An 18177-nucleotide genomic window follows, 5' to 3' on the forward strand; every position below is an offset into this window, starting at 1 on the left:
TCAGGAAGAACTGAGTTTAAATCCTCCTCATGATACATACAGACTGTGAGATGCTTGGCAAGTCATTTATAACCTTTCAGTGCTTCAGAGAGCTCTAAGACTGAGTTGCAGAGTAGGTATCAATTTGCTTTGGTTCACAGAGAGTTCCCTCTGCTAATGAAACCACATGGCTAATCCAAAAAACAACACCTGTCCTTTGACTTAATGTATTTCAGTGTTAGTATTTTAGTAGGAGTACCTGGAGTTAATGTAATGAGAGGAGCATTGAATTTGGAGTCAGACCCCCTGGGTTTGGATTCCAACTCTAGTAAAGGTTGGTCCTCAAATTCCTCATCTACTTCATTTGTAAAATGAAGAGGTTGGATTAGATGGTCCTTAGAGCTCTAAATCTGTTTCTATGACAAAATTGAAATGGATGCTCATTTACTTGTTTCACAACGTGTAAGATTACCTGATACACCCTTCAAAAATCTACAGTCTTGTGTTAGGAACTTATGATTCATGTCTTTGAGACACGTGCTACTATCAGTACTTAAGTGCATAAATATTTATACCTTATTATTGTGTCATTTTAAAAAAATCTGCTGTGCTGGTTTGAATCTTTTTGAGAAAAACTTAAGTCTCTGTTACAAAGCTTATGTTAGATCCTCTCAATTACTTCTTTCTCTGCTTTGTCAGCTTCCAGTAGTTCAGAGGAAAGTAGAGAGAACTCTGAATCTCCTGAGCCTTTATTACGTAACGGGATCTCCAGAAGCAGAAACAGAAACTTCATTGTGACTAGAAATAGAACTTCTCAAAGGAAAAATGGTAAAATACTTGGTAACATTTTAAAGAAATGTGTATTAGGAGAACATTGAAAGCAAAGTAAAAATTTGAATGACTTAACTTAGTAACCATTAATTTGCATTTATACTTCATATTTCTAAGTGAAAGTAAGATTGTTTTATTCACTTTACATTTCACACCTTTCTTTTAGGTTCTGTCTTTTTAGAAAATGGATGTGGTAGAAAAGCTGTACGCAAAAGAGTCTACTTGAGTGATTCTGATAATTCAGTACTGACTAGTGAAACAATCAAAGACAAAGCTGGAAGTAACCGAAAAATCCCACGAAAGTGTGCTGCTGTGGCTGCTAATAAGATTAGGCTAATGAGTGATGTAGAAGAAGATTTGAGCTCAGGAAGTGTTTGCTCTGCAAGCAAAACCAGCAGGAAACTGCCTCACCGAAATGCCTCTGCTGCAGCTAAAAAAAAGTTATTGTATAACTCTGAGGATGACCAAAGTTTAAAGACAGAAAGTGAAAAAGAACTAAAACAAAATCAGCCAGCACCAGAGATATGTTCTGGTGCTGCTAGAAAAAGTGTCAATGAATCCGAAAATGGAAGTTCTGAGTCTGAAAGTAATTTAATGGGGTCACAAAAGAATTGGCGTGCTAATGGTTATAAAGCCCATGCTGGAACAGGTTTTACCACAAAATTTCCCTTAATAGAATCTTCTGAGGAAGATTCAGAAGGCTATAATTCAGAGAGTGGAAGTAAAAGAGCTTGTCCATCAACTTCTGCTGAGAAATCTAAGGCCAGAAAGAGTTCTAAGGAGGATGCAGATTCTGAGCCAAGTGAATGGAGTGGTAAAAAATGCAAGAAAACTTGTTGGAAGGGTGCTACTGTATTTAGGAAAGCAAAAGTCCTAAGTGATTCAGAGGACTCTAATGAAGATGAAAAGAATAAAAAAGAAGCTGGAAAACGTGAGATAGTGAAAACATCTTTGAATTCAGGGGATTTGGAGGATGAGCCTCTTGCTGTTTCCAAGTATTATTTGAAACATGAATCTGAAACAGATATGGATTCTGACCATAGTTATGGCAACAGTACAGAACCAAATAAAAGGACAGCAGATATTATGAAAGGTAATTTAACATTAACACAGCTTGTGGTTTCAATTATTCTCCCCAACTCACAATCCATTGTTTCACTGTGTCCCTTTGCCACCTTACCCACTTACCTATTCACTCACATCTTTCCCTCCTATGCACTGCTCTCAAGATTTCTTACACATTTTAATACACACACACACACACACACACACACACAACTGCATCCAAATCTTATTTCATCATATATATTCAAGATACTCTACCACTAACTCTACTGTTTTCTTTTCTGTACTTAACATAGAAGAGATTATTTTTGCCAGCAACGGGTTTCTGGTGCAATAGTTTGTTGTGAGGATTTAGAGAAGCTGGAAAATATGAGTGTTATTATGTGAACCAGAGTTGTGTAGCTTAGAGCAGAAAATAGGGCTGTTTGCAGAAAAACTGTTTTGAAGAAAGATTTGAATATGATGAGAGGATTAGCATAATTGTGGTTTCTGTTTGCATCCACATTGTCTGAGTTCATTACAAATTTAGGTTGTCCAATCTTAATGATGTACAGCTGCAAGGCAGTACTTTTACTTCTCCCTAATCAAATCTCTAGCACTCCCCGCAATACTGTTCCAAATCTTTTCTACTGAAACTCTCCTATCTTCCCCTCCCTTGACCTTGCCTCATATTTCACTGAGAAAATGAAAGCCATCTGGCACGACCTCCAACTTCTCCCGTTTTACATTTCAAAACCTTAACATCATCCTCCATTTTCTTCAGTCTCTGATTAAAATATATCCCCCATTTGCTTCACTCCTTCCCATCTACTCCAGAAGATTTTCTCGTTTCCCATTCTTCTTCTCCCCTATTTCCCTTCCCCTCCCCCTGTGCTCTTTTTCCTTCCCCCTTTCTCCCTCTCATCCCCTCTTCCTTCCTGCCCTCCATGGATTCAGTTATATTTATGTAGATGACACCTAGATCCAATTTCTAGCCCCAGTTTCTCTCCAGCCCAGTCTCACCAACTGCTACTGGACATTTCAGATTGGATATCCCATAGGAACCTCAAAATCAGGGCTTCTAAAGCAAAACTTATTATCTCCCCCACAACTTCTGTCCCACCACTGTTTTTCTATATCTTGGGCACCACCATCCAGTCATTTCAATTTTCAAACTTAAATTCATCCCTAACTCTTTTGCTTCTTATATAAAATCAGTTGCCAAGTCTTGCTAATTCTACCTGCAGTTTCTCTCTTATCCATCCCTTTCTCTAATCCACATTCTCCATTTGCTGTTCCTTCCTTAAGTCTCTTTTCTTTCCGGTCCATCTTCCACACAGTTACTAGTGATATTCCTAAAGCACAAGTCTGATTATTTTGCTCTCATGTTGAGTAAACTCCTGTGGCTCCTGCAGGGTGGAAAAAGAGATGTGGTAAAGATAAATCAACTAGACTTCACAGCGTGTATGTGTATGTATGTGTGTGTGTGCGCGCGCGTGTGTGTATATGCGTATGTATGTATGTATACATACATATATAATGTAGAGTTAAATACAAAATCTTCTTTAGGGTTTTTTAACAACTTGGCTGCAACCTACCTTTCCCTTCTCATTTTCCATTAATACATTCTGTGTTCTAGCCAGCTAGCCACCTTTTGTCCTTATCTATGACAAACCCCTTATCTGGGGTTTTCTTGGCAAAGATAGTGGAGTGGTTTGCCATTTCCTTCACAAGCTCAGTTTATAGATGAAGAAACTAAGGCAAACAAGGTGAAGTAACTTGCCCAGGTTCACACAGCTAGGATGTGTTTAAGGTCATAGTTGAACTCAGGAAGATGAGTCTTCCTGACTCCAGGCCCCATATTCTATCTATTGTGCCACCTAACTACCTTTATATTTATATACACTGTCCCTTATACCTGTAGTGTACTCTCTTGTGCTCCCACCTCTTAGAATACCTTAGGGAATCTTAAAACCTTTTTTGTATCCTGGACACCTTTGGCAATCTGGTAAAGTCTATGGATCCTTTTTCAGAATAATATTTTAAAATGCATAGTATAACAAAGCCAATATATTGAAATATTATACACACACACATATACACACATTTTAAACAGTCATGGACCACTCACTGTTTAAGAACTCCTAGAACAGCAGTTCTCAGACTTTTTGATCTCAGAACCTCTTAAGAATTGTTGAGGAACCCGAGAGCTTTTCTTCATGTGGGTTGTATCTATTGATATTTACCATGTTAAGTTTTAACTTGTTTTTATAAATATTTTTATATAAATGTTTGCCATAGCATAAAACTGATAAGTTTTTAAAATACTCATTTAAAATAATAACTCTATATTCATATAAATAACATTTTTATGAAAAATAACTTTTCCAAAAAAATTTAGTAAGAAATATAGCATTGTTTTTGCAAATCTCTGCCTGGCTTAATAGAAGACAACTGGACTCTTATATCTGCTTCTGAGTTCATTCTATTATGATATGTTATTTTGGTTGAAATAGATGAAGAAAATTCAGCATCACACATATATGTAGTTATAGTTGGAAATGGGAGGAATGTTTTAAAAGGCAAATAATATATTATTATGAAAGTACATTTGACCTTGCAGATACCTCTTCCTTCTCTCCCCTCTGAAGGATCTCAGGGATTCCCAAGGGTCCACAGATCACACTTTGAGAAGTACTACCTAGAATACCTAATTCCCTTTAAATTTTAGCTCAAGTGCCACTTTCCATATACTAATGCCTAACTATCCCATTTACCCTGTATTTACTTTGTAAATACTTATGTGTCCATGTTGTCTTCCCCAACAGAGTAGGTTTTTTGAGGGCAGGGCCTGTTTTTGTCTTTGTATCCCCACCCCTACCACTGTGCTTGGCATGTAGTAAGTGCTTAATAAATGCTTATTGGTCCATTGGCTGGTAAATTGACGCAGTCAGTGATGAGAATGGGTCGCATGAAAGTTAACTAAATAATAGAGCATGTCATAATAGGTAGAAAGGTGCTATACAAATTTCTAAGATTGTAGTTTTGCAGAATTTTTGAGCTAAAATTCCAAAAAGACCTTGCGTAATGGTCTAATAGGAATTTGATTCTATTCTTTTCAACTTTCTACTAATAGGAATAGTAATTTACTTTATTGTTGTTAAAAATTAAAGGACTTTTTCCACCCCTCCCAGATTCTGTATCCCAAGAAAATGGACACAATGGAAAAGCTTCTAAGAAAAGGATATGCTCCAGTGACTCAGACAGCAATTCTTCAGAAGTAGTTAAATCATTAAAAGGCAAAATTGGTTTCCGAAGGGTTCCACGGAGAAGTGCTACAATGGCTACCAATAAAATAAGGTTAATGAGTGATGAAGAAGATTTTAATTCAGAAAATATGTGCACTAGAAGCAACGGGTATAGGAAAAAGACCCTTAATTGTGTTTCTGCTAAACCTAAGAATGCATTGTATGGTTCTGAGGAAGATACAAGTTTAAAGAGTGAAATAGTGTTGAATGAACAGAGTACCTCTGAAGATCAGCTACTTGACACTAGTTCTGATAGTAGTAGGAAAAATGTTAGTGAGTCTATAAATGGAGACTTAGACTCAGAAAGTAACCAGAAATGGCGTACCAATTGTCTGAAATCTACTAGTGCTGCATCTCATACAACAAAAAATTCCCCAATTGAATCGTCAAATGAAGATTCAAAAAGCCATTGTCCAGAAGATGATAATAGGAGGAAAATTCCTTTCCGGTCAACTTTGGTACAGAGGTCTACTTCAGAGAATAGTATTGAAGAGGAAATGAGTTCTGGGGTAGGAAAATGGACAGGTAGAAGAACCAGAAGGAAAACTCGTCAAAAGATTCCTTTGAGAAAGGCTGAGGTTCATCATGAGCAAGACACAACAGAGTCTGAAAAGGGGAGGAAGAGAAAATGTTCTGAATCAAAAATTTTGGAAGGTTCTGAAATAGCAGCTAGTTCAAAGACTAATCCCAAATGTGATTCACATCTGGAAACAGAAACTGATTCAGATACTGCCTATAGTGATAACATAAAAACAAAAAAGAGAAAAAGGAATAGAAAGGGAAATGTTAGAAGAGGTGGTAATACTTTTAAAGGTAATGTATCTAAACCAATGAGATTACCAAGAAAAAGCAAACGACCAAGGTTAAGGTTGGATGATAATGACTGGGAGGATTTGGACTACGCAAAAACTAAAAAAGCTCCACGACGTTCAAAAATAAGAACAAGAAATCAGGGTAGAAGAACTGTAAGATATAATTATGGGGATGATGATAGAGTTTTAGATGTAGAAAATGTTTTTGATACAGGTGATTGCACCTTATGACCTTGAGGGAAAACCAGTTCATTTTTTAGAGGAATTGAGCTGGAATTTGTGGTGAATATTGGCTGTTTCAGTGATTTTTTTTTTGTTCTATAATTCAGGGAATATATTTATATTTTTCTATGAAAAAGTTATGAATGTGACTAAATCATGACTGTCCTTTTCCTTATTTTTCCTTGACCTTGCTTAGGTAGCAGCATTTAGCACAGGTGCCAAAATAAGCTTCATTTTGGGGCAGCTCTCAATTTTGACTCTATGTGACTACATATAGAAAGAGTTTAAAATCTGTTTTATGTCTATAAACACTAGACATCTGGGTAGTATTAAATGGTTGATCATTTTTTTCACAGTACCAAGTTAATACTTTTCATAGTTACTACTTTATTAAATTCTTAAGTAAGTCATAGTTTCTGTTCTCCTTTATGTAATATAATTTCATGTGAAAGTTTACAAATAACTCATAACAAGAGCATACTGACCATTAAGATCATGGGAAGAGGAACTATTTACTAGGTAGACAATACTTAAACATTTTGTTTTGGTTCCCATTAAAAACTTTTATTGCCACCACAGTTCAATACAGATTATCAGTTCCATTAATTTTAGTTGCTTCCATTTTCCTTTTTAAATGGTGTTGGGGTTTTATATATATATGTGTGTGTGTATGTGTGTGTGCGCATGTGTGTATGTATATATATGTGTGTGTGTGTGTGTACACGTGTGTGTGTGTGTGTATACATATATATGTATATGTATACACACACATACATATATATTTTCTCATTTCTTTGCTGTAAACTTGAACTTAGAAACTACTGGTAAGTTGTTTTATCTAGTCGTTTTTTGTTTAAATGTTGAACATGTTTCTTTTTAAAAAAAAATTTCTAAGTAAGGTCAGAGCCATAGCCTTTATTTTGTCATTTTCTTTAATGTCTGCACTAATGTATAAATGCTATAAAGCTTGCTTCTTAGCCACCTGAAATCTTTTCTTTTTTTTAACATTCATATATTTAACCAAAGTGAATTAGTATCCTTAATTATTTCATCCTCTGAAATGAAAGAATGTGCCTTTGGTTTAAGAAAATCATATTCTTAACTAGTTGTCCTTGTTATTTCAATCTGGTTGAAAAAAAATTTTATCCCACTTCACTCTACTACTTTGATGGTTTTCCCATCAATATTAAAATTATAATTTTGGCTTTGTGACAGTGAAACTTCATCCAGGGAAATGAGGCAAATATCTTTATTGTTTGAATAGATTTGCCATATCACTTTGCATTCCCGTATACACCCTGGGCTACTAAAGTAACCATACCAGTATTAGTGGCACTGGCCCTAATGTGTAGATTTGCAATTTCTAAGAAAACATAGTACATGTTAGTTTAATGATTTTTGAAACCATTAAGATAAACTTGGCACCTAAACATTTTGTATTTTGCAGTAATTTGTTTTTCTTTGTTAGGCCACCTTATCCCTGTCAGTATATGTAGCCTCCTTGAGCTTTCATGTGCCTGAAGTAGTACCTCCAATATATTTTATGTATTTTGCTAAGGACGGTTATATCCCCCACACCTCTACTCCACCATGACTGGCTTTAAATTTGGATTTGGCATCAAATAGAATATCTCTTTCTCTCTTATTTTCCCTGAAATCAAAGCTATTAAAAACTGTGGACAAGTTTTTCTGCTTCTGCGTTAGAGAATCCTTTTCAAAGTACTCATATGTTTCCCAGAAACTTGTACTGTTACCCTCTACCAACAACCCTCTAGACAGCACTGACATGACCTAGGATATCTGTTCCTGTTATCTTCTAAGGAATTGTAATTTCAGATAAAAACTAACATTTTTTCCCCTCATAAGTGTTATAAAACATGAATATACATATTCCATGTTAGTACAGTGTTCTGCCCCAAGTGGTTTGGGATATTGAGGGCGATGGCAGTCTAGAGCACTAACAAAAAAAAATTTTTTTTAGAATGTTCCTTGCACATCCCCTAAGTTACTATAATAAATTGTTATGAATCTAGTCCATGAATTAACTTAAACTTTTCTTAAGCTTTGTTTATACATTTACCACTGTTTTCTGTGTAAAGTATCAAAAATCTGAGTGCATATAAATGTGGAGTATTTAAATGGGCTTAGGTTCTTTTATAAAGAAAAATTTTCTAATTGCATGTATACACAGAATGAGTTTTGCCCATTTGGGCTAAATTATCTAGTTGGTCAGTCCAGTCAAAGTGGTTAAACCAGTTGTTAGTAAATACAGCTTTCATATTTAATGAGAATATAATAGGAAAAACCAAGCACAGCAGTATTTCACTTTATGACTGTAAAGATGTACTTGGAAAAAGGTAAATTATAAAAACATGAATAAGAACTTGGTGCTATAAAGGAATTGTGTAGTTATAGGTTGTATTAACCTTGGGTACTGTTCTCAACGTTTAATTTTGAGAAAGATATACACATGCCTCTATTTAAGAAAGTAATAAAGGAAATATTTATGTTGACTTACAGCATGTGAACTTTAAATTTTTTATTTAATTTTTTTACATAAAGGAATGTTAGATCATTCCAGTATAAAAAGTGCTATAGTTATTCATTGTAGTACAAATGTTTACTAAAAGTGAGTAATCTTAAGTTCTATAATTTTATTAAGTTATAACATAAAATGATTTAAGGTATTGAGATTTTATTTCTCTTTCCTTTAGAAGAAGGAATATAGTTTAACCATGTTTGATATTAATGGTTTCAAACATTTTAAAAACTGGTTAGGTATGTTTCTATTTTAATCTTGTACTGTTAATATGCCAAATTTGTTTTAAAAATTGTTTTGGCCTACTTAATGGCAACAGTGTAGCTTTTAACTTATTCCCTTCTTCTGAGAGTTCCTGGGGTATTAATCCTTCCTTTGATTAGAGAAGAAAACCTAGCTTTTACAGACTTACAGAACATTATAAAATAGAGCTCTTTGTTGGTGTTTTCCTCATTGTTTTCCTTATGTGTTTTGGTATGCTTTTATGCGGAGGCATGAGGAACCCACTTGATTATCTCTTATCCTGATTCTATTTCACAAAAGGAAACATTTTCACAAAACACATCTCATACTCCCTGTATATCATAATTCACAGTCTCTGTATTAGAACACCATTGTGTACTTATTTCACACGAGACGAAATTAAAATCTAAAACAAGGTTGAATTTTAAAATCAAGATAGAGTTTTTAGCAAAAAAGCTATAGAAGGAAGGAAACTTTAGAAATGGTCAAAACAAGAGGATCTTATGTTCAAAAACACAAAATCCATAGGACTTCATATCTTTTAGGGAAATGTTGCCATAAAACAGAAATAGAACTATTGGTAAGCCATCTTTTTTTGGGGGGGGCAGTTGGGGTTAAGTAACTTGCCCAAGGTCACACAGCTAGTGTCAGGTGTTTGGTCTGAGGCCAGATTTGAACACAGGTCCTCCTGACGTCAGGGCCGGTGCTCTAACCATTGTACCACCTAGCTGCCCCGTAAGCCACCTTTTTAGAACAAAGATCTCCAAACCTTTTGATTGAGCACCCCATCGGTAAAAAAAAATGACTTAGCACCTCTCTCCAATATGTGTATATTTACTTACTTATAAATCATGTAATGTTTATACAAAAATAGGCATTTTAAAAGGATGAGATAATGTCGAAATAACATTTAATTGTAGAGTTAGTGGAATTTCCAAGTAGGACACTGAAATGGTTAAACATGCACTTTAGGGCAGCTAGGTGGCGCAGTGGATAGAGCACTGGCCCTGACCTCAGGAGGAGCTGAGTTCAAATCCGGCCTCAGACTAAACATGGCACTTAACTAGCTGTGTGACCCTGGGCAAGTCACTTAACCCCAATTGCCTAAAAATAAAATAAAATAATAAATAAACATGCACTTTAGAAAAATCACTTTGGCCATTGTGTGGAGGATAGGGAAGAGACCAGAAATAGGGAGACCAATTAGAAGTTAATACAGTTTAGGCAAGATGTGATGAGGGACTGATATACAGGGTGGTCATTGTATGAATAGTTAGGACAGATGCAAGAGATACAGAGGTAGAAACAGGATTTGTCAGTTGATTGAATTAATGGAGGGTAAGGAACTGAAGACAGCAATGAAGCCAGCCTGGATGCGTGGTAAGGTGATGGTGCATCCCACAGTAATAGGAAAGTTTGGAAGAAGATAGGTTTGGAAAGAAAAGATAATATGTAGATCACGACTTTCTGATCCTTATACATGATTGTCACACCCAAAACAAAGAGGGTAGGTAAGGCTCTTACTGTCCTAGAGCACAGAGCCCAACATTTGAGGGGTTGCAACCATAGATTCTAAGTGATCTCAAGGGAAAGCTAATCAAGAATTTTCCCAGTGATAACCTACATAGTTACTGATGTGGGTATCCCTGTAAGTACTCTGAGGGACTGACACCTGCTTTAAGGAGAGAAAAGTTTGGAAGCTTGCTCAGGAAGGAAACTGGGTAGAGTAGGAGAGTGGTGGGTATAGGGATATGACAGAGTTGTGGAGACAGTGGCAGGGAGTATGAGATGTAACCCAACTTTCCATCCTCTTATTTGTTGGTCACGGTCCCCTTAGGGTAGATGACAGCTCCCACTTTAGAGACTACTATTTTAGAAGACTTAATCTAGATAATCTGAGTTAGGTGCAAATTCACATTTATCAGAGATAAGAGAAACACTCCAAAATGCAGATTTCCACTTAGTACACTACTCTGGTACATCAGGGCATTTCATCAGAGTATGACTGTATTACAGATTGCCTTACAAATTTAACCTGGAGGTAGAAGTAACAGTACAATAATAGCTGTAGTGGAGAGAGAGTGGTGCTGCATCTATATGTTAATGTATGTGTGTGAATATTATAGAGCTGAAACAGACATTAGAGGTTTTTGAGGTTATTTCAAAAAGTGAGTTTAAAAGTAAATGAAGTAAAGTCTCAAGGTTTTTTTTACTTTTTTGGGGGGCGGTAAGGCAATGGGGTTAAGTGACTTGCCCAGGTCACACAGCTAGTTAAGTGCTCAGGTCCTCCTGACTCCAAGGCCAGAGCTTTATCCACTGTGCTACCTAGCTGCCCCTAAAGTCTCATGACTTTATTCTTGTCTCATGACATCAGGTATTTGCTTTTTATTAGTTTGTCCCAAAACTCATATAACGTCTTGTAAAAATGTGTGGAGGACAATAGCTAGTGTAGGAGTGGAAGGGTTGTGTTTCTACAAATTCACAAGTTTGTTATGGACTAAAAAGGGTTGTGAAACTTTTAAAGTCCAGAAGAGTTGTTAACCTCCAAAAACTTGTTTATAAATCACTGAAACTTTACTGTGGACATGGCCAGTCAACTGTTATCAGTCATAGCCTGATAAATACTCCTAAGGGGAAAAAAAAATCTTATATTTACATGTTCCTCTTTCTGTATTTACACTGATTAGAAAACTTTGATCTGTAGGTGAAGAGTTAATAAGTTAAAAGATAAATTTCAAATGCTTGAACAATACAAACCGAAAGTCTCCTGTTCAAGGAAGGGAAACAGTTTCAGAGTTGGAAGGAACCTGTTTAATCTTGATAACATAATCTATCCACTCAAGTGAGTAAACCCTTAATGAGGGGAAATCCAGTACCTCTCAAAGTAACTTTTGTTTTTGAATATCTCTAATTGTTAGGGAGATGGTCTTCATGTTAAGCCCAAAATAGACCCCTCTACAACTTCTACCTTTTGCTCTTAGTTCTGCCCGACAGAACAGTTTTAATCCCTTGTACAAGTGATAGCCCTTCAAATACTTGAAGACAGTTATGTCCCCACTAAGGCTTTTCTTCTCCAGTATACCCTCAGTTCTTTAAAAACGATTCACATGTGATCTCTTAAATAATTTCATATACTTCTGGATGTGCTTCCTAAAATGTGTGGCCAAAAACTGAATATAGTTATGGCCTGACCAGGGCAGACAAGAATAAGACTTATTATTTCCCTAGCCTAGACTTTTCAATTCAGTTTAAGATCACATTATCAATTGAGGCTGTTGTATCATATTGTTGATTCGATCTTAGAATATATATTTAAACCCCATATCCTTCTAACAAAATGCCATCTACTCAAGCATAATCAAGGGTTTTCCTTTTGAAGTAGCTTTTTAAAAACCAAAGTATTCAACTTACTAAAGTATTAAGAAATGAAAGCATTTATCCTAATATCTTAATAAGATTTACCCTAACATTTAACTTGGAGACTTTTTAACTTAGGATTGTCGTTCAAAACTTTACGTGCAGGCTTGGTAAATGAGATGTATATGTGATAGCACGAGATCTTAGGGCATTCATCCCATATCCAACTATTAATGAATACTATTTGGATTATGCTGTTCAACCAGTGTCAAATCTATGTAACTGTTTAGCCCACTTTTCTCTTGGCTGTGATGACAACATGAAAGCCTGTCAGATGCTTAAATAATATTTAGGTAAATTGTATGTACAGCATTCCCCTGACAAAATGGTAAGTTTAGGAGTATTTTAATGGGTTCTGGAATAACCTGTTCTTCATAACCATGCTCTTTTGTGATCATTATTTCTGTTTCTATTAACCATCCTTTTAGTTATGTGCTACAGAATTTTATATGAAATCCAAGTCAGACTCACCGGATGCTTACCTAGCAGGTTCTGTCTCTTTAAAAATGTTTGACCATTAACTGTTCACCAGACCTATGCTTCCTCTCCAATTGATTATGACCTTTTTAAGGTCACTCTTTAGCCATTATATTTGTCAATTCTTTTAGTACTCAAGAAGGTAAAAAGAAATTGGAAAGAATTCCCAAAGAGGTAGTGGGGGGAAAACCCAAGGCCCGATGGATTCATAAGTGAATTCTATGAAACAAAAAAAAATTCCAGTATTATACAAACTGTTTGGGGAAAAAAAAACAGCACAAGAATGGATTGTACTATATTCCTATGACACAAATAATGGTCTTGATATATAAACCATGGAAAGTTAAAAAAAAAAAAACAACTAGAAAAATGGTGTGCTTACCAGTGCATATTGTTAAATTTTCAGTGTCAGCATTTATACCTTGTTTTTCAGTTGTGTCCAACTCTTCATGACCCCTTTTGGGGCTTTCTTGACAAAGATACTGGAGTGGTGTGCCATTTCCTTCTCCAGAGCATTTTAGAGATGAGAAAACTGAGGCAAACAGGGTTAAGTGACTTACCCAGAATCACACAGCTAATAAGTGTATGAGGCCAGATTTGAACTCAGGAAGGGAGTCTACTGAACTCTCAGCAGTCTATCCACTGTGCCACTGGACTTGATTTGTTGATCTAATAGTCAAGAAAATGATGAAGAAAATGTTAATAAAATTTAAAAAGTGTATAATGCATACTTCCTCCACCCCCACCCCTGAGCAGTTGTTAAACATTTTTCAGTACATCCCTGCTATAGATCAATATTTCAAATAAGCATTATTGCAAAAATATTAGCAAAGAGGATAAAACAATATAACAATAACCAACATATAAAGTCTATGTTCCAGGCACTGTGCTAAGTGCTTTAAAAATAATTAATCCTCAGAACCCTGGGAGATAGGGGCTATTTATAAATAACAAAACTGAAGCCAACAGGTTGTGACTTGTCAAGGGTCCTAAACTAGTAAGTGTCTTAAGTCTGGATTTGAACTAATCTTCCTGACTTCAGACCTTGAGGTCTGTTGTGCCACCTACTTGCCTGCCATTATACACTGACCAGATTGGATATTGACCTGGAATGCAGGGTTGTTTTAATAACAGAACAGGTATGAACATAACTGACTATTAATAACAGAATTATATGATTATGTAAATGCAGGAAAAGTTTTTCAAAATACCCATTTTTACTGAAAACACTAGAAAATAGGAATGGCCATTTCCTTAATCTGTTAAACAATATAAACTTAAAACCATGAGCTAGCATCATAGGTAATCATCCTTTTCAGTAAGATCAGGGGTGAAGCAAGAATGTTTATTGCTACTACTTAGTAAGACAAGAAAAAATAAGTTTATGCACTAAGCATGCTTTTTGTATATGGTGAAAATCAACTAAAAAAGTAGTTGAAACAATAACAAAGTTGCAAGGTTACATTAAAACCCAGCCGAAACAGATAAATTCTATTTAAAGAAACTACTGAAAGTATGAAGTATTTGGGAAAGTATCAAGCTTCAGATCAGAATTACATGAATAGAGCTACAAAGCATTTTATCAAAAAACTTTTACCCAAATAATTGGGGGAATATTAATTGCTCAAATTACTTATTCAGTGCCATACCAGACTACCAAAGGATCATTTCGTATGACTAAAAAATGAAATTCATCTAGAAGCACAAAAGTTCGAGACTGTCTAGAGAAATAGGAAATGGGAAGGGAAAACAATTTGACGGTTTAAAAATATCAGTGAAATAGATTTAAGTGTTCAGCAGACAGAACCTAATAACCTAGTGTTCAATAAAAGTAAAGATTCCAGTTAGTAGGGCAAAAACCCACTACATAAGGCAAAACTGGGAAAATTAACAGTATGGCAAAATTTGAGATCAGCACCAAACATCAGTTCCAAATGTGTAAAAAGTCATGAACAGAGAAGCAGATTTTTTAAAATTGCCTCCCAGATCTATAAGTAGAAGAAAAGCTCATGACCAGTTACGGGAAGTGTCACAGAAGACAAAATGGACAATTTTGATTACAATAAAAAGTATTTGCAGAAATATCCAACAAAGCTAACACTAAAAGGGAAACAACTGGGGAAATTTTCGCAACAAGTTTCTCTAATAAAGGTTTCATTTCCAGAATGAGGAATTGACTCATATAAGAGCCATTCCCCAGTTGACCAATGATCTAAGGATATAAAAAGAGTTCTCAAGGGAAAAAAGCCAAGCAATATCTACGTGGCAAGAAGTGAAATGGCAGTATGACAGTGTAATAATGAAAGGAAGACTAACTTGGATATTGAGCTCTTAGGTAACTGCCACCAGAGTATGGATTGGGTGATGTACCTGGAAAAGGTGAACCTTAAGGGGAGTAAAGTCACTGAGTGATGGTGGTGGAGGGTTTGGAAATGGCCTCAGAAATCGGGAAATAAAGATAATCCCTCTCTAAGATCATTGTGTGGAAGCCATTAAAGTCTACTAGTACTAGAAAGGGATGTGTAGTCTTCTACAGGGAGCTAGGTCTCTGTGATGAAAGGAACAGCAACTGAAAGAGTAAAATGTAGTGGGATATTGCTAGTCATAGAGGATGAAATACCTTTTCAGTGGAGCTTTTGAGTGTCCTGTGAGTTACAGAAGTCTGTTCACTTAGGAATTAAAGCACATAACCACATATGATCAAAAGAAAGGTAAATGGGTTGCTCCTTTTCTCAAATAGCCATTTTGGAATTCTGAGAATAGAGTTCTTTTTAAATGAAAGCAGACTCCCTCGAGCATTGCATCTAGAGCAACCTTAACAGAAGTGGTCTAATTTACCATTGCCTCAGAATGCGAGGCTCAGAAGATTGATATGGACGTATTTTAATAATAATTGATACCATTTAATATGTTTCAAGCACTGAGCAAATGCATTGTTAGCATGTCATGAAAAAGTCATGCCTGTGCCCTAATAGACAACCTGAACTTACCTCTGAGTTGCCCTATGTGTTTTTAAGTAGTTTCCAGATCTTTCTACAATGAAAATAAAGTATTTTATCACAAAACTCTCATTTTTTCCACTGGTTTATAAATAAGTTCTCTATATTCTTACATCTTGAAGTTTACTGAAATTCTTATATTTTTCCTTAGTGCTTTGTAATTTCCCTTTTGTGGTACAAGGTGTTATCTTGTGGGAGTTGCTTTGTGCAAACGAATTTATAACCAATTTAGTTTTCAAGGCTTGGTGCTCTGTTGCTTTCTTTCCCTTCTCTCCCTTTCCTCTTTACCTCCTTGTTTGAAGTTTTTAGTTTGAATTGCTTTTGGCTTGCAAAGCTGGATCTCAGTTTGTTTTGCTACATCTTACTTGTTTTCCTGTAGCTAGGACTGTAGTAATACCCTAGCACCAAAGTAGCTAATTATTAAAATATTTCATTTATTATGTAAAATGAGAGACAACATACAGAATCCAGAAAATACACGTGTCTTCTAAATTCCAAAAGATGGAATTTTCTTGAGCACTCTGGTAGAACTAAATATCAAAATACATTATTGCCACAAAAATATCCATGTCTTTGTAAGGAAACTAGACTGATGGACATTACAAAGTAAACAATGAATGGAATGGAGAGAGATTTTGAGACAAAATCATAAATCAATGTATCATTTCAGAAAAGGGGTGTGATGGAAGTAATTTTTTTTCTTTAAACAAGTAGAAATAAGGGTCTAGTCAATAAACATTTATTAAGTACCTACCATGTGCCAGGCACTGTGCTAAGCACTAGGGAAAAGTTAAAAAAATTAAAGTTCTCAAAGTTCACAGTCTAATGGGGGAGGACAACATGCAAACAACTATACATTCAAGATCTATGTACCTTGGTAGTAGGTGGCATAGGGGGATAGAACATTAAAATTGAAATTGGGAAGACCCAAGTTCAAGTTTGACCTCAGATGCTTGCTAACTGACCCTCAGCAAGCCATTTAACCTCTCCTTGTTTTCTTATCTAGGAAGTAAGGATAATAATAGTACCTAATTCTCAGGGTTTTATGAGGATAAAATGAAATAAATAAAGCCCATTGCAAACCTTAAAGTACTGTATAAATTCTAGTTGGTACAAAGGACTGGGAAAATGTTCTTGGAGAAGGTGGAACATTAGTTGAGATTTCAAGGAAGCCAGAGAGCAGAGATAAAAAGGGAAAGAATTCCAGGCACAAGAGACAGCTAATGAAAATACTAGTCAGGAGATGGAATGTATCCCTGAGTCTCAGAGGAAGTGGGTGGTTTTTGATGGGGGTGGTTGTGGGATGAGCAGTGGGATAATATATAAGAAGACTGGAAAAATAGGGGCCAAGTTATAGAGGTAAATTTTTAAATTTGATCCTGAATTGATTAGATGTGGGGGAGGTGCAGGGTGTAGGTAGTGGGGAGAGTGGCATTGTCAGACTTGTGCATCAAGAAGATCAGTTTGATAGCTGAGTGGAAGGTGGTCTGTAATGGAGAGAACTGAAGTAGAGCAAATCAAAGGTTATTTATTGCATTAGTCCAGGTGTGAGGTGGTATTGGAAGACAGAAGCTGATTAGGAGAAATATTACAAAGGCAAAAATGACAAGACTTGATAACAAATTGGATATTGGGGAGTGAGAGATTGAGAAATTAAGAATGATACCTAGGCATGCCTAGGAGACTGAAATGATAGTAATGATAGTAATAAGGAAGTTAGGAAGAGAGGAGTGTGTGAAAAGAAAGTAAGTGTAGAACAAGAACAGGGAAGACTTAAATTGGCAAAAAACTGTAATATTAATCAGAACATAATCCTAGACCTGGAAAGGTCAGGTACAGGGTAGTATTGTTATTTTACTCAATTGAGGATCTCATAACTGAGGTTCATTGACACCTATTTAAGGTTACATTACTTCATTCTATTGTTATCCTATTATTCTAACCTATATTATCTTCCTTATAATATTCTTCCTTGGGCATTACAGGTGATATATATATATATATATATATAGACTATATTCTAGATCTGAAAAATGCACTAGGAAAACTAATATTTGTGCCCTAACTAGTTGGTTCCTTAGCTTTCTTAAGTGATTCATGTAAAAGGGAAAAAAAGTACCTTAAAGTGATAAAAGTAAAATATTCAACAACCTGTTCCCTTTACCACTCTCAATGGCTTTTTACAATAGAAAGAGTTAAATGGAACAAAAAATTAAATAAAACAAAGTGCAATAGGACTTTATGAATTAAACTTTCAAGACTGAGCTGCAAGTTGCCATAATTCATAGGATCATGGAATTTAGAGT

The 18177-nt window shown here is 35.6% G+C and overlaps 1 protein-coding gene across 3 annotated transcripts in view; it reads left to right on the plus strand.

Annotated features, from left to right (window-relative positions):
* BRWD1 (bromodomain and WD repeat domain containing 1) overlaps window positions 1–18177 on the plus strand; it is a 170796-nt gene that overhangs the window by 145319 nt on the left and 7300 nt on the right. For 2 of the 3 annotated variants that reach the window (XM_020973838.2, XM_078146490.1), the window contains 3 exons: window positions 679–807; window positions 977–1903; window positions 5049–8715. In XM_020973838.2, coding sequence (XP_020829497.1) covers window positions 679–807; window positions 977–1903; window positions 5049–6205 — 2213 coding nt within the window. In that variant the 3' untranslated portion in view covers window positions 6206–8715. Of the gene's footprint in view, window positions 1–678; window positions 808–976; window positions 1904–5048; window positions 8716–18177 lie in introns of those variants that run through there. The other variant, XM_020973839.2, reaches the window with a different exon arrangement.

The sequence above is a fragment of the Phascolarctos cinereus genome, unplaced genomic scaffold (assembly GCF_003287225.1).
Source record: "Phascolarctos cinereus isolate Bilbo 61053 unplaced genomic scaffold, phaCin_HiC Scaffold_726;HRSCAF=1367, whole genome shotgun sequence".
Lineage (NCBI taxonomy): Eukaryota > Metazoa > Chordata > Mammalia > Diprotodontia > Phascolarctidae > Phascolarctos > Phascolarctos cinereus.